General features: G+C 44.8%; 1 protein-coding gene across 1 annotated transcript in view; it reads right to left on the bottom strand.

Annotated features, from left to right (window-relative positions):
- The window catches only part of WNT2 (Wnt family member 2), a 41,890-nt gene that overhangs the window by 6,361 nt on the left and 19,657 nt on the right, over positions 1–15,872 (bottom strand). The window contains exon 4 of the mRNA XM_027574299.2: positions 10,106–10,370. Coding sequence (XP_027430100.1) covers positions 10,106–10,370 — 265 coding nt within the window. The remainder of the gene's footprint in view (positions 1–10,105; positions 10,371–15,872) is intronic.

The raw sequence follows: 15,872 nt of genomic DNA on the forward strand, positions 1-15,872 counted from the left end.
GGTCCCCTTGAACTCCTGTTCAACTACTTTCTTTGCAACACCAACATGCACACCTCCAAAACCGTTACGTGTCCTCAAGGTGGTTTTAATTTATGTCACTGATGGGGCCATGGCTGAAAACATTGGGAAGAACTCATGCTAAGCAGAACTTTCTGGTTCAGGAAAGCCAATAGCACCAATTTGCATTTCACCCAAAATAGCATGTCTTACCATGATCACTCACCTAAGTCTCCCCCGGACTTTTCTTTCAGATTCGCTAAGATATTTCCAAAACCCAAATTGATCTTTATAGGTCAAATATTTGCATCATACAGTATCTACAAAAGCATATGTGGCTGGCTTTAAAATACTCCAAAGGAAATCTTAAAAATATTTTGAGTAATGGTCCTATCATTAGTTTCCCAAAGTGATATGGTAAGAGGATAAACACTTATTTAGATGCTTCACATTTATTTATTTTAAAAATCCTTCATAGTGATTTGTAATGTTATCTCCTACTGCACTTTGATTTACTCAGTTTACTTAAGAAAGGTTGCAAGTCAGAAGCTCTTTTTCCTGACTTCCCTTACGTTTAGGTTTGTGAAATGTGGCCTGATGTGTGGCGAGCCAGGGTACGGATCCCAGTTCCCGGACAGAGTGTGGCAGACTCGGGCTCAGGGAGCCCAGCCCTTCTTCTGTCACCTTCATAGCACACTGTTAGGAGATTATCTGTTGAGACTCAGCGTCCATAAGATCCAGGCAGTCAGTGATGCCTGTGCCGTGGGAAGGTGTGAGTTCCTGCCAGATTCTCCTTTCTCCTCCCCGCAATGTTGTCCTCACCCTTCACAGAGCTCACATATGCATGGGGAAAAAGGAGGATGAAGAATTGGAATTTCTAAATCACATAAGTTGGGACCATTGAACACAGTTTTGGTGGGGCAGTACCGCGGGAACTTTACAGAATCGAGCATCCCTCCCCTAGAGCTATCAAATGAATAATGGAGTCAGGGTTCCCAGTGCAAAAACATTTCTGTCTCCACCAACATGCATCTTCCTGACAGCAGAGGAGGACAAAGAGCTTTTGCTAATAGTTCCCAGACCCACACCTCTGGGACCTTGGAGGAAGGGCTCTCTCTTGTGCACTCTTTCTCTGTGGATGGGCCTGTGTCTTTGGAAATTCCTGCCACTCCAGGCTGACAGAAGCCCATATGTTGACCATTAGGACATAAAGCAAGATTCACTTAAGCCCGTCATCCAATTGGCTGTTTCTCCTCTGGTTGACTTACATGTTGTCATTAACGACACAGATTTATCGAGGGAAGAAAAGAATGTTAGAGCAAATGTTAGAGACGGCACATTCATCTACTCGCACGGCTTGCCCCTCGCGCAGTAAGGATTGCAAACCTAAACCTAGGAAAGACAGGATCTTCACTTCTCTCAGATGATTTTATTCAACGTTTTTATAATAACCAGGAAAAGCTTGACTGGCGCGAGACAGCATGTCCCATTATATTAGCAAATCCTGTCATGGAATTAAAGTTAAGGTCAGACTCTTCAAGGCTTTCCATGTCTGGCACACCTAGTCTACCCAAGTTTATTTCCCACAGCCCCCTACCTGTACCCCTTATGATCAGGCCAGCTCCTCACTGTCCCATTGAAGTGACTAGCTGTGTAGACTGTTTCCTTACAAGAGCTACTCTCATCTGCTGTCCTGGCCTTTCCTCACTCCACTGGATCAGAGGTCTTCACATTCTTCCAGATTCGGGCCTACTTCAGCACCTTCCACAGAGCAATCCCTGTTCCTTCTCCTTGCCCACCTGACCCCCTTCCCAAGTCCTATAATGTGTGTCACGCAATAGAGCTCATATGCTGTTTCGAAATGTTTGATGATTTCTCATGCATCTTGTCTCCCCAAGGACAGAGGTTAGATCTTATATTTCTTCTATACACTGCATGGTGCTCAGCTGTCAACATATAAATTCCTGATTCATTAAATATTAAATTCAAAACAATTTCTTAAAAACGAGGATCCTTTCCTTGCCAAAGGAGCGCATGCTTCCCCAGGGAGCGGTCACCGAGTCCTCAGGCACTGTGGTCAGGGTAAACTAGCTAACAGCCTGGTTTCTACTCAGATGATCTCACTTGATATATAGAGAACACATGCAGAAAATGCAGCGCATTTTTAGAAGATAGAGATTGAAAATAACAATCTAAGGGAGTCTGTGGCATCAAGTTCAGGTTCTGTGATTATAAACTTAGGGTGAAATTAATTAAAAGTTCACTAATTCATTTATGGAATCATGGGAACCTTGGGAATTTCTGGGTAAAACACACATCTTAAGACACCCAGAGAAGTTAATTTGTCCATGGCTACCTACTGAGTAATCACTAAAAATAGTAATAGGTAGCAACGGGTAACAACAAAGTCTGCTGATCCATAATGTCAGGAATTATTAGGAATACAGGATTTGCAGAGATTTAAAGAAGCGATTTACCACACCAGCACGAAATAGGTTTCATGGGGAAAGCTTACATGAAGTAAGCAAATACATTACTTTAAAATACATTAACATCATTTTTTTGTTTGTAACATATTAATTTTTTCTATTGCAAAAAAGGACATCGATTTGGTAAATTTTTTGTTGGTGCAAATTATGTCAAAGACTTCAAAAATAGGAAAATGAAAATTCTGTTTCCTTTTTTCTGAAATTTTCTTTTTTTCTGAAAAAAGTTTCGTTTTTCAGTTTTCACAAATTCAATCTGATTGCCACTGTCAATTCAAATTAGGACCCTTTTCAGTGTATCCTAAAAGTTTAATAATTTTAGTACATCTACATTCTGATAGGTAAGGCAGACTTACAGATCATGCCTATAACATAAAGTAGTATTAGAAGTATTTTGCTTGCATTAACAACAAAATCAGATGAACTAATAAGTAGTCCGACACAGAGTAAAAGAACTGAGTATTTGGTGGCAACTAAAAGCCATTGATATACTCTCCTGCTGCATATGAAGGTTTTCTCTCTTCCAGGGAAATGGGCAGCCAGCAACATCTTAAGCTCTTTAAATGGTCCACTAATGCACTTGAACATGAGGGAAAATTCCATTTAACATTTCAGTTTAATGGGAATTTTCATAGGCTGTGTATTATCATCAGTGAAGAGTGAAGACATGCTTAATAATCACTTGTCAAAGAAACCAAGTTATCTTTAAGTTATGACACTGCACCAACATAACTAAGAATTCAGCTCATACGATGAGCATATTTTATGTTGTTTATAACTTGCCATTCAATTCAATTCAGCACGTTTATATGCTAGGTGCTGGGAATCCAGTGGTGAACAGACATAGTTCCTGCCATCATGGAATCAGAGTCCAGTGGGACAGACAGAGACCAAACAAATACGTAAATACACTAACTAAAACTCATGGTATGGCTGTGAGTCAAGGAACAAGGGAGGCTTTCTGAGCTAGATCCCTCATGCATTTTAGGAGGACCTGGTGATGGGCCAATATGCAAGGGAGAAAGAGTGTAGCAAATGACCTGCAGGTTTATGGCTGCCCAATGGAGTGGACGGGTCTGCTGTTTTCTGAGAAGAGGAAGCTTGGGGAAAACAGGTTTCCGGAGTGGGACAAATCAAGAGTTCAGTTTTAACAGAAGCAGACTGATAATGATGTGAACAATGGAGAGGAGCCCTTAAGCAGTGGTAGGACCCAGATGAGGCCCGAGAAGCAGTTAAAAGCCATCATGAAGGAGGAGGCCCCCCAGGGAGAAGGTGCAGAAGCAGAAGGGAAGGGGACCCGGCTGGGCCCTGAAGATCTTCAAGATTTACAAGGAGGAGAAGAAGAGAAACTAGCAACTGAAACTGGGGAAGACCAGCTAGCGGGGCAGGAGGAAAATGGGAAGATTGTGTTGCAGGAAGGAGGGGCAGGCTAATTGTATTACCTGCCATTGAGAGTTTGAAAAGAGGGTCCTCTGGATAGTAACTAATATTAATTAGACAACGTAATCAACAATTGCCTGTGAAAATGGTGATTTACAGACCTTACCAATACATTTTTCATTTCATTCTCTCCTGGTCTAGGTGTCTTGGTGCTTTTCAGATATCAATTCATGAATTTCTAAAATAAATCTCAATGCAGAAAGGGATGAATAACCTATTCTTTAATTTTCCAAGTGACACGTATATGGTAAGACCCTGTAATAGAGCAACAGAGTGAGGACTGAAACCCAGAAAGCGCCCCCTTCCTGTCTGGGCCTGAGGACCCCCCAGCACCTGGCCTGCATCCCATTGCCTGCCAACCACCCGGCTCATGTCCAGAGACCAGGAGGCCTTGGGAAGGCTGAGGGCAAGGACGGAGCCTGGCTTCCTCATCTTTGCATTCCAGAGGCTTATCTGTATGGTCTGACATACAGAAGGAGCTCAATAAATATTTGACCCATGAAGCAATGAGGGACCTTGGAGGTACTGTGGGAATTGTGCATTTAGTCTCAAAATAAGGTCCATCCATTCCTACTGGTTGACAAGCTGTTCCCTTGCTTTCAATCAGGTTATAATCACAGAACTTCAGCAAACCGGGCCACGCCATGGGGCATGTCTAGATTGGTGAATCTCTGTAAACCGTGGTTGGAATTGTGCTCCCAAGGGTTCCAAGCTGTTTGCCAAGTATGCTTTGTGTAGAGAAAACAGTGAGACGTTAGCGTGTCCCCCACTCACAGTCGGCAGCTGTCAGCCACGTGGTGGGCTTACAGCAAACAGCAGGTTCAGCAACTGTGGAACTCTGTTTTTTGAACTTGACTTCAAAAAGAGGTGGAGGGTCACCTGTTTCCTATAGTTGGAGAGGAGACCTCGGGGTGACCCCTGGCCCAGGTCAGGGTTTTACATCATAACGGGGGAAAGTGGCCTGTGATGAGGTGCATTCGGTCTCTGGAGAGGTCAGCGGCATGGCATTCCTTGAAGATGGACTATCTCTAACTGGAGGGCTTCTTTGATTTCCAGACGCCTGGGGCAATAACCGGAGTAGATAACCACACGACCACTAGAATATCCGTCTCAGAAAGCCGGGCTTCCCGGATGGAGCCTCCAGTGTGGCCTGCATAATGTCACATGCACAGCGTCACACTGCTGTGCGGACTTTTGGAATCGGAGGGGAGTCTTTATCGTTGAACACTCATTTTCCTCAACCGAAGCCTGGTGGAGAATGTCTGTTGTTGTTGCCATAAGAATATCTTTCTTAATCGTTTTCGAGCTTGGGATTTCTCTTTAGCAACAGTGAAGGACATTAACACTCTTGCAGACTTGAAGGGCTTGTCATTGGAAGGGGCCTCAAGGCAGCCTGAACCAAGCAGGAGGGAAGCTTGGGTCTGACCACTTTCCACCTCCCCACTCTGTGGGCCCCTCGGCCCACTCTGTTCCCGTGTCCTCATGCTGCCTCTTTAGGGCACAGGTCTCCCCTCCCCAAATTTCAGGAAGTAAAGTGATATAGTGAGAAAAGTATGGACTTTTGTTTTGATTTTTATTTATTTTGTTTTATTTACCACTTACAGGCCACACAGTCTCGGGAAAGTTAAGCGTTTCTGAGCCTTAATTCCCTACTCTATTAATGGGGGTAATTGCTGTGCAGATTCAGAGAAAATGCCCAGAAGTTGTGTAGCAGGTGCCAGACTCTCAGAGGAACTCACCCAACCTTCCTACTACCCTTCTCCCCCTGGGGTCTGGGTCTGTCCTCACCCAGGAGTACCCCAGGGTCTTGGCTCAGCCTCTGCATTTCTTGTCGAAATTCGCTCGCTATGCCTTTATCATTCTCTCAGGACTTCACTAAAGGCCTGGCTTGATCATGTCTGTCAAGCTAATTCCACTGAAAGCTTGGATGGCTGAGATCTGCTGCACTTATAGTGCAAGAGGGTCCCTGAAAATGCGGAGCTTCCCCATGGAGGAACATCCCTCTTGTACTGGGCAAGCCAGGGAGGGGAATATTTTTGGGTGCCACTTGTCTAGAACTCCTTAAATAAAGATTTTTTTTTCCTTCATAAGAGATCAGGTATTCCAAAGAATATAATGTTTCCTGGGATGTCTTCTTACCCAATACTTATGAAAAAATACTTATGAAAAACAATGTTGTAGGTCAGGGACTGCCTAAAACATCGATTTTCCACTTTAATGTGCTCAAGTTTGAAATGCAGACAGAATCTCATCAACGATCCCCTGAAATTCTGATTTAATAGTTTTCTGAAGAGGCCCTCCCTTTGGAAAATAGTGGACTAGACCTTTTGCCTTCATCCGTTCCATAAACCAGACTGACAAAACAAGCAGGCTCACTTCCGTCACATAATGAGTTACCTTGAACAAGAAGCAGGTGCTGGCTAGCAAGAGTGAAGTCAGTCAGCTACAGGTATCTATTACTTGGCAAGATTCAGTGTGCTCACTACCATTGCTTTTCCAGTGCTGACAAGTAGAAGGTACCCAATCATTTAAGTAAGAAATGTTTATGATATTTCTAAAAAGCGAAATAGAACAATATGGCCACAATAAAGCAGATTGGGTGGTGTGAGATGTCATTTAGGGAAAGGTTAGTGCCCATTTTAACAGAGAAAAAGAAGGAAAAATTATTTGCTTTAAATTTTACTGCCACATTCAGACCTATTTTAGAGCCTGGATACCTTTGAAGGTAACCCATTTCAAACACGTGGGAGTTCCATTTAGTAGAAAACAGGCCCTTCCTAAGGTTAGGCATGGTTCTAGTGAGGGGAAGAGAGTCTTTTCATGACGTGCTCACTCAGTGATGTGCACATGCTGGGGGCTTCTTTAATGTAGATTGACAGGACGCTAGCCATTCAACCCCCAACACCTTCCTTTCAGGACAAGGGAGCAGAGCTCAGAAAAGGAATGCCATTGTGAGTTACAGGCAGGAGTCTCCCCCTTCTCGATGGCCTCAGATTCTGTCACATCTCCCTGCCTTGGCAAACAGAGGTTAGAGGCTACTCCAGAATGATTCGGAACCACCCACTTCTACTACTTTTGGCCAACTTTCTAGAGTGCACATTACAGGAGTTTCTAGTAGAAAATGGCCAGGATAAACCCTCATCTTTAGAAGACCATAGGTCACACAGGCAAGCGCAACGCTCTCGGCCACTGTGTGAATTGAAGCAGGCTTTCTCAGGGAATATCTGCATCTCATACGTGTGGCTAGGTATACGTGAATTCAAGTATGAACAATGAAAACTCTACTCTTTCAATAATTGGAACTTTTGCCTCCATGATAGCAAATACCCTGGATCATATTTTCACTAAAATAGTCACCTGATGGTCAACAGAATGAAAAAGAAAAGTTTATATGGATGACTTTGGCATTTTCTTAGCCTCAGCTATAAAAAGGACGTGAAGGACAGCTCAGGCAAGTTATGAATAATCTAGGAATCTTAATGGAAATCTGATCTAATACATTGGAACCAGCTTTTTAAAAAAAAAAAAGAATAACAGGGTGGCTCCTGGTTAATCAACACCAACAAGAACCAAGTTTACATCTTTTTAAGCTAAAAATGAGATAAACTAAAATGAGCCTAAAATAGAACAGAAATAAACTGAGAGTGAACAAATTATAAAACTTCCCTCAGAAAGTCAGCACCTGCCACAGGGTGCCTTGTAGCTGGTGCATCTAGAGACAGAGTAAAATGTTTAAAAGAATGGACGGTTCAAGTCCCTGCTCTGCCTCTTAACCAACTGGGAGTTTTTAAGCAAATTCCATAACCTGTTTGTCAGAGCCTCATTTTTCTCTCCCATAAAATGGGATAATAACATACCCCTTTATAGATTCTTTGTGAGAGTCATTGACAGAATGCAGATCAAGTGCTAATGAATGGCAGGTACTGCAGATGTGTTTGCTATTTTAGGGTCAAGAAACAGAATCGTGTTCTAATAACGGGAGGAGCAAAAGCAAAGTGTGGAAGAATAACTTAGTATCCGAATGAGGCGTCAGGGAATAGATTCAGAATCTCCTCTGTGGGGAAGACAAAGCAAGGTCTTTATTTCATTGGATACCTATGACGCAATTCAATGGTCATCAAGCATTGTAACTGTTCGCTTCACTGTGTGAACTGCTTCAATCCAAAAACCCAGGAAAGATGAGCTGGGGAAGCAGGTCCTCTTACATTTGAAATGAGCGTTTGGCTTCACGGAGTCTTTTCAGAGCTAGCTAGTGACAAGTTGTGGTGTCAGGGTCAGGTGTATGGGCCATGGGGTCAGATAACCAGATATCCATCCTCTCTAAGACCAGGGAGACCTTGAGCTAGTCGTTCACTTTTCTCATCCAGGTAATTGGGATGATGATGTCCAGGGCTGCTTATCTGATCTCAAAAGCTAAGATGGGAATTTGGTTCGTCATTGGTGTTGATCAACCAGGAGCCACCCTCTCCCCAACCCCCTGGCCCCTCCAGGAACTGGTTCCAATGCGCTGATGTCATTGGATGGCTCTGAGGATTAAATAAGACCATGTGTGCAATGATCTGAGCCCAGTACCTGGCACACAGGAGTCAATCCATTATAATTCCTAAAGTGACCATGATGTCATCATCCCCATGTCCTATCTGAGGAGCCTGAGGTTAAACGGCTAATGGCAGAGGAGAGCCAGACCTCTGGGACAATCCTGTATCAAAGTATAGGTTTCATGGTGATTTGGCTGAAACTTTGGCCTGACAGGTAGGATGACTTGTTAGAGGTCCCGAAATCAGGAATGCAGCAGGGCACAGCATCTGGTCCTTTCGCTCAGTCCTTGTTAATCCATAGGCTGCATGTACAAACTCGCCTAAATGCTGTAAAGAACTCGCTCATCAAACCAGGAAGGAAATTCAACCGCTCAGGGACAAAGGAGAGGCTCTGGACTTCTTGTGACTGACATTCCCTGGTAATTGTCCCTCTTGGTCAATCTAGTGTTAGGAGCTGGCTGCCGTCTGCACTGTCTTACTAGTTTCTTTGCAATTACTTTAGAACCAAAAACAAATTTAGAATTTAAATTCAAGGACGTTTTTCCTGATAATGAATTCCTTTGCTTTCTACTAAATCTGGGAAGTTGGCTCGAGCCAGAGTTGGCTGTGGGCTTTCTATCTCCTCCCATCCACTGAGACTTGTACTCATTCTTATTTTGTATGAGTCTTTGCAAAGACTGTGCTAAGCCTGGAGCTCAGTGCTGCCCAGGAGAGGTGAAAGGTGGAGAACAGCAGGTGCCTAAAACCATACTGGTGGAAACAGCTATGTTGAGGCTGATGGAGCTGCTCTTTGGGTGAGTTCAAGACAGATGAAGTGCTGTCTTCAAGGGAAGGGTGTGGCTTTAATAAACAAAATGCCTCTTACACAGCTCTCATCCACTGCCCACCAACAGCCAAGCCAGTGGGGATAAATTTTTGCTTTCTAGGATTTGGCAACTTCTCAGCCTATTGGAAAGAACGAGGGAGTGAGAAGTATGGCAGCTCTCAAAACTGGCTAACTTTAAAGCCCAGGGTCCCTCCTCCATAGTCACAGAGGTGGGATTGGTAACGGAGAAGGCCCATTGTATAGCTCTACTCCTCTTGGCTTCAGGATCACAGGAAAGATGCTGGGTTGCTGTACAGAGTGTACATTAGCCCACCGATTAGAGTTTCATCCAGGCCGAAGAATTTGGCTAATCTGCCTCTTCTGATGCTTTGCCATGTACCTTCTTGGGTTCACCTTTCTCCAGAACCTGCACATTATCAACCCATTTCTCCAGTTGCTTAGGAAAGCTCTCTGCACACTTTAAATATGAATGATAAGAACATGAACGTTGAACCTGAAGGCAGCTGGCTGCACTTACATAATTGTCAGGCTGGGGGCCCCTGGGTGGCTCAGTCAGTTAAGCATCTGCCTTTGGCTCAGGTCATTGATCCCAGGGTTCTGGGATCGAGCCCCACATTGGGCTGTGTGTTCAGCAGGTAGTCTGCTTTCTCCCTCTGCCCCTCACCCTGCTCGTGTTCTCTCTCTCTCTCGAATAAATACATAAAATCTTAAAAAAAAAAAAAAGAATTGTCAGGCTGCAAGCCCAGGACTGCGTTGAAGCTATGGAGTACTGATTGGTGAAAGAATGAGATACTGTGAATAAAGTGTTTCGAACTTACCTGCCTCTCGGTCCCTGATACAATAGTCTGGAGAATTCTCAAAATACACGAGGTCATTTTTTGTTGGCTTCTTAAACCTCTTGTTAGCCACAGTAAAACCAGTGCCATCCTGGTTCATGACGACCTGGATGGCCCCGTTGTACTTCCTCCAGAGGTAATCGCCCGTTTTTCTGAAGTCGGCCATGGCCAGCCAGCACGTCCGCAGAGTACACGAGCCACTCACGCCGTGACACTTGCATTCCTGTTTCAAGAACCGCTTTACCGCCTGCCGGGAGAGATGGGCAAGTTCAGTGCAAGCCGACGCAAGCCCCGGACCGGGGCTACCACTCCTCTTCCCACTGAGCGATCGAGAAGTGACTCTGATAACAGACGATCCTGGGGCTGAGGACTGGGAGATGTTGGGGGTCACTTCTGCCACACCGCACTACCACAATAGGTGGGGTCCAGGGAGAATCAGGGATTGTGAACACTATTTGGCCATTGGTATAACAAAATCCTCACTAATTTGAATTGAATAGGGCACAGGGCCAGTCTGAAGAGTGAGAGAATAAATTAGAGAGTTTTTTCCTAAGTAAATATGGCTTTATTATATTAAAAATGTACAGTAATATTCAGGAATTGCTAAGCCTGCTTCTTTTGATAAGCCAATAATAGTGACTCTATTTCCATGTTCCAGGCATTGTGCTAATGCTTCCTACGCTCTATCTCGATGACCTTAATCTTCACAACAATCCTGTGCCCCATATTTATTTTGCAGATGATGGGGGAGCAAGTTTGAGGGAGGTTAAAGCACTTGCCCCAAGGGACATGGCTGGTCTAGGACAGAGCCAGGATATGCTGGAAGTCAGTTGATGACCCTGAGAATGCCATTCAATTTGGGATATTATCACTCAACTCTGGCCAAATTATTCAGCTTAGATGACAGGGCCAAGCTTGCTCTTTTTGCGGGGAGGAAGCAAAGGTAAATGGGACCAGCCCATCTCAGCTGGCTCCCAGCACGAGCACCCTCTTTGTGTAGGCTATGAGTCTCAGGACAGGGAAGGGCTCTGGTGGGCCCTGGAACTGTCCAGGGACATTTCCGATTTGGTCTTGGGATTAGCCAGCACACCTGTGCCTGCCCCAACACAACTTTGTGAGGGTTACGGCGGGCCAGGGCCCATTTCTCCCTGGCTCAGCTAAGTGATAAGAGTCCTCAGCACCCATGGTCCCCAGAGCCATCCTGAGGTACTGATCTTCCCACTTCACAAGTGAGGAACCTAGGGATCAGGGAAGTAAGATGACTGGCCCAAACTCCTAGGCCAAGATGTGGAATGGCAGATGCAAACCCAGACTCTAGAGTCTTTCCAACTCACAGGATGGATGAATAAATGGATTTCCTCACAATATTTCTAAGAGCATGCTTTGTGATTACAAGCCTTCCTGTGTTCCCTTTCTCATATGATTCACTACTTTAACAATTGTCATCCCCTCACCAACAGTTAGAACTAATTTCTTGTTCGGTCAGTTTTCCAAATTATTATAATATTGAAAGAGTTTTTTGTTGCTCATGGGAGATCATGACTGATGATTAGGGGCTTCCTCCATCAGATATTCTAAGTGACACACAGAAGGGCCATGGGGGTGACCAGACCTTGGAGGTCTCACCAAAACCACATCTTTGGTCCCTGGCTCAGTTGCGGATCAGAGGAGGAGAAACCACCTGCCTGCCGAGGGCTCCCACCCTCTCTGCTTGTATCCCCAAGACAGCACCTATCTGGGGTGGAAGACATAGGCAGAGGGGACAGTGAACCCCCTTGATGACGTTATCCAAGGTGGGACTATGAACAAAATTCTTAGGGTAACACATTGAGAGAACTATTTCTAAGAACTTGGATGTGGTAGATTCAACCCTGCTCTGCCCACTTTCTGAGATTCTGGTATAATTGGTCTGGGTGTGGGATGTGGGTAGGTGGTTCCAGCATGCATCCCAGGTGGAGCTCCCTGCAATACACTTGCTCACCCTCCCCCATGCACCCCCAAACACACACACACACACACAGATACCAGTCTTCCAGGCCGCCTCACCCATGTCTCACCCAGGTAACTTTGCCCAAACCTGGTTTTGCCTCTTTACAAATTGTTTCTTTTCTAACCAAGTGTGCAAAAAGGTTCTTCATTCCAGAAAGTCAGTCCCAAACAAGTATTCTAGAGTGGAAGGATCCAAGACATGGTGGCTCTCCAGTTGTGAATTCACTCATACCCTTCCCAGGTTGGGCCTCAGCACCCTATGTTTCCTGTTCTGCCCCTCATGGTGGACTGTGCCCTGTTAGCATTTGAAACCTGTGCTCTTCAGCATAAGCCAGCCTTGAAGGGCAAGGACAGAGACGTGAGCAGGGGGGATGTCATTAGTTTGGTCCTCCAGGTCACAGGGATCTGGGGATATTTAAGGGATGTCTTAGAATGAACTCTTTTTCTGGAACTACACTCCCCCATGTGCCTTCCTCCGCCTGTATCTTTATATTCCAGGGGTTTGATATGAGGTTCCCTGGGTGACCTGGACAGCAGGCCTCCACCACAGACACAGCCCTAGAAGGAACACCTTGGCTCCCTTACGGCCCCATTTGGGTCCCACTTGTCCAGTTTTCTATCCTAAATTCACAACAGAGCCACAGAACTCACTCCATGCCAAGTGCTTGGGAACTGAATGCTCATTCTTCAAGACTTACTCCTTTTAAAGCTGGGTTATTTACTCATAAACAACACTCTCAGCTTTACAAATGACAGGAAATATTACTGCCCTCCCTTTGTAATGCTAAGTTTCCAGGTTGCAAACTTCAAAGTTGGTAAATATTTTAGATGACTAACTGAAGCATTTGCATAATAAAAATCCGATCTTAAAAATATATCTTATGACTCCTTATAAATACACGTGGCATTGGGCCACACTGCTGATCATTATCATCGCTGGCAACAGCCATTCCCCACTTCCTTCCTTGGTTTTGCTCCGGTGTTGGACAGCCACGTGCTTCAGAACTGGCCGGGCCTCTCTCTGGCCCAGAGCAGCCCAAATCAGCAATAGTAATCTCATTGTCCTGCTCCTGATTCAGCTGGGGCCAATACGATGTTAGGAATAATCTGCAGGGGGACTTGTGAGAAAAGATTTCTTCACGCTTTAAAAGAGACACACAAGGAGAAGCTTCTTTTCTCTGTCTCTGGTTTTTCTGCAGGAGCTCCCCTGGGACACGGGGCAGCCAACTCCGGACCAGCAACAAGCTGCTGATGGCTGGATCGAAGGATGGGAAGGACTCGGTTCTGGAGGATGTTGCTGAACTGCTTGAATGAATCCACCTTGGCTTGGCCCTGCCTCTGTACTTCTTGGGGTCCAAGATATTAAGTTTGTGCCCCCAGGGTCTATGACTTATAACTACAACTATTTCAACTGGAACCATGGTCAGTTGTTGATTGTGGGTTAATCACAGGCTCCATCTGACAGCTAACCTTGGGGGAAAGTGAGACCTCTGATGCTGGGTTTGCTCATAGCTCCAGGCCCCGCTCTTAACACACAGCCTGTTCGGGGCTCCATCACAGCGCGGGGCCACCTCCGTCTCTGGGTCTGCAGACTTGAAATTCAAAACTCTTAACTTTGAAGGGGACAACGCCCTGCTCAGAGAGGCAGAGGGAAGGGGACCTAAGCCGAGGGGCGTGATTTTAGAGAGTAGCTAACACTAATGTAAGAATAAGGAAGGGGACTGAGAAACTCCTGGTGAGTTTAGGAACTTCTTCCTAGTTTAGAAGAATTCACATGATCGAATGTTATAATAACAATGTAACAATAACAACCACTTATCCAGCACCTCACTGCCTGACAGGCTCCATGACAGGTGGTTCACACACATTATCTTGTCTAATTACCACAATTAGGCAAAATAGGTTATTATTCCCATTCTATAATTATGAAAGCCAGGGCTCAGCGAGGAAAGTAAAATCCCCAGAGTTACCCAGATAGACGGTGGCAGAAATAAGGTGTGAGTCCGTGTCTCACTCCCAGATCTGTGCTTTTTCTAAAAACATTTAAAATCCTATATAAATTGCATTGTGCTTTTCTCAAGTTTTTAATTACACATACTATTTTCCTCTCTTCTTTTGAATAAGTTAGAAATTGACCAGATAAGATGGCCTGCATAATGGAGAAAAAAGAGGCAGAGAGATTAAGTAGGGGGACTGTATTGCATCCTCCAAACTAATCGTCATCAAAAATCTATTCAGGCAATTCAGAGAAAAAATATAAAGTCCTAACAAAAGTACAAAAAGATGTTCAACTTCACTAGTATCATGAAATGCAAACTAAAAGAATGCAACACTTGTTTTTGCCTAGCAGATTAACAAATAGTAAAAAGGCCGATAATATTTGATGTTGGTTAGGAGTATCAAGGAAGGAATCCTTTAACAAACTGTCTGTGGAAGAGTAAATTGATACACCATTTAAAAATGGAGAGCATTTTTGCAACACGTGTCAAAAATTTAAATATATGTATCCTTTGACCTCAGTGATTCCACTCTGGAAATATTTGCACAAGCTTTGAAGGATACACACCCACATGGATGTTCATTGCAGCATATTCAGCAACAGCAAAATATTAGGAAAAAAGCCCAAATGACATCAACAGGAAAATGGTTAAGCAAATTATGGTATATGCTTAATAATGGAATATTATGTGGGCTTTGAATAATGAGGTAGATCAGTATGACAGAATGAAAGGAAGCCAAGTGACAAAAACAAATTGCAGAACAATATATGCAGGATGGTCCACTTTTTAAAGGCCTGCATATGGGTGTAGACCCAGAGAAAGAAGGGAGAGCATGCTCTTCTACAATCTGGCTGCAGTCTGAGGGGTTGCATGGTCTGGAAAGAGAGGGAAAAACAGAGTCAAACCCTTTGATGGGTAAAGGGGATTAAGAGGTACAAACTTCCAGTTAGAAGTCAAAAGTACAAGACAAAAGCACAGCATAGGGAGTACACTCAATAACACTAATAACGTTGTACGGCTGACTGTACTTCTGTGGTGAGCTCTGCGTAATGTATTGCATTGTCGCATCGATATGTTGTACACCTGAAGCTAATAGAACATTGTATGTTAATTATACTTTCACTAAAAAAAAGGGGGGGTCAAGCTCTGTACAGAACAGAGTAAAACAACAGCAATCTGGGGATTGTTCCCTGGCATCTGGAGAGAGCACAACAGTGATTCTCATTCTGGCCACACATTAAAATCACCTGGGGACGGCTTCCAGCACCCAGATAGGCCTCTCCCTCGGCAGAGTAGATCAGAACCTAGGCTGGGGGTGGGTCTGGCCTCGAGGCTACGACGGGTCTCAGGTGCCTCTAATAGGCAGCCGGGCGGAGGATCCCAAATCCTGAATGGCATCCAAAGCCGGGAGTGCCCTGCAGGAGGAAAGAAGCGGCTGCACTCCACCCTGCCCCGGGAGTCCCAGCCCACCGAGGGCCGAGCAGGTGAGACGCTCCCATGGCAGACAGCCACATTACATTTCTAGGAACTGGGGTAGCTGATGATTGATTAGAATTTGTGTCCTACCCTATGTAACCGAAACATCCTCGTATCCAAGAAGAAATGGCTACAAGCAACAATTTATGCTCATGCTGTTTTGGAGGGACTCAAAGAGGGAGATGGAGTAAAAGCCAAGTGCTTTTCGAGGAGCCAGTTGCAGTGGAGGGACCTGCCCAGGGGGACGCGCCCCCGGGAATCCTGGGAGGAGGGGATGGAGGGGC

This window comes from Zalophus californianus, chromosome 12 (assembly GCF_009762305.2).
Source record: "Zalophus californianus isolate mZalCal1 chromosome 12, mZalCal1.pri.v2, whole genome shotgun sequence".
Taxonomy (NCBI): domain Eukaryota; kingdom Metazoa; phylum Chordata; class Mammalia; order Carnivora; family Otariidae; genus Zalophus; species Zalophus californianus.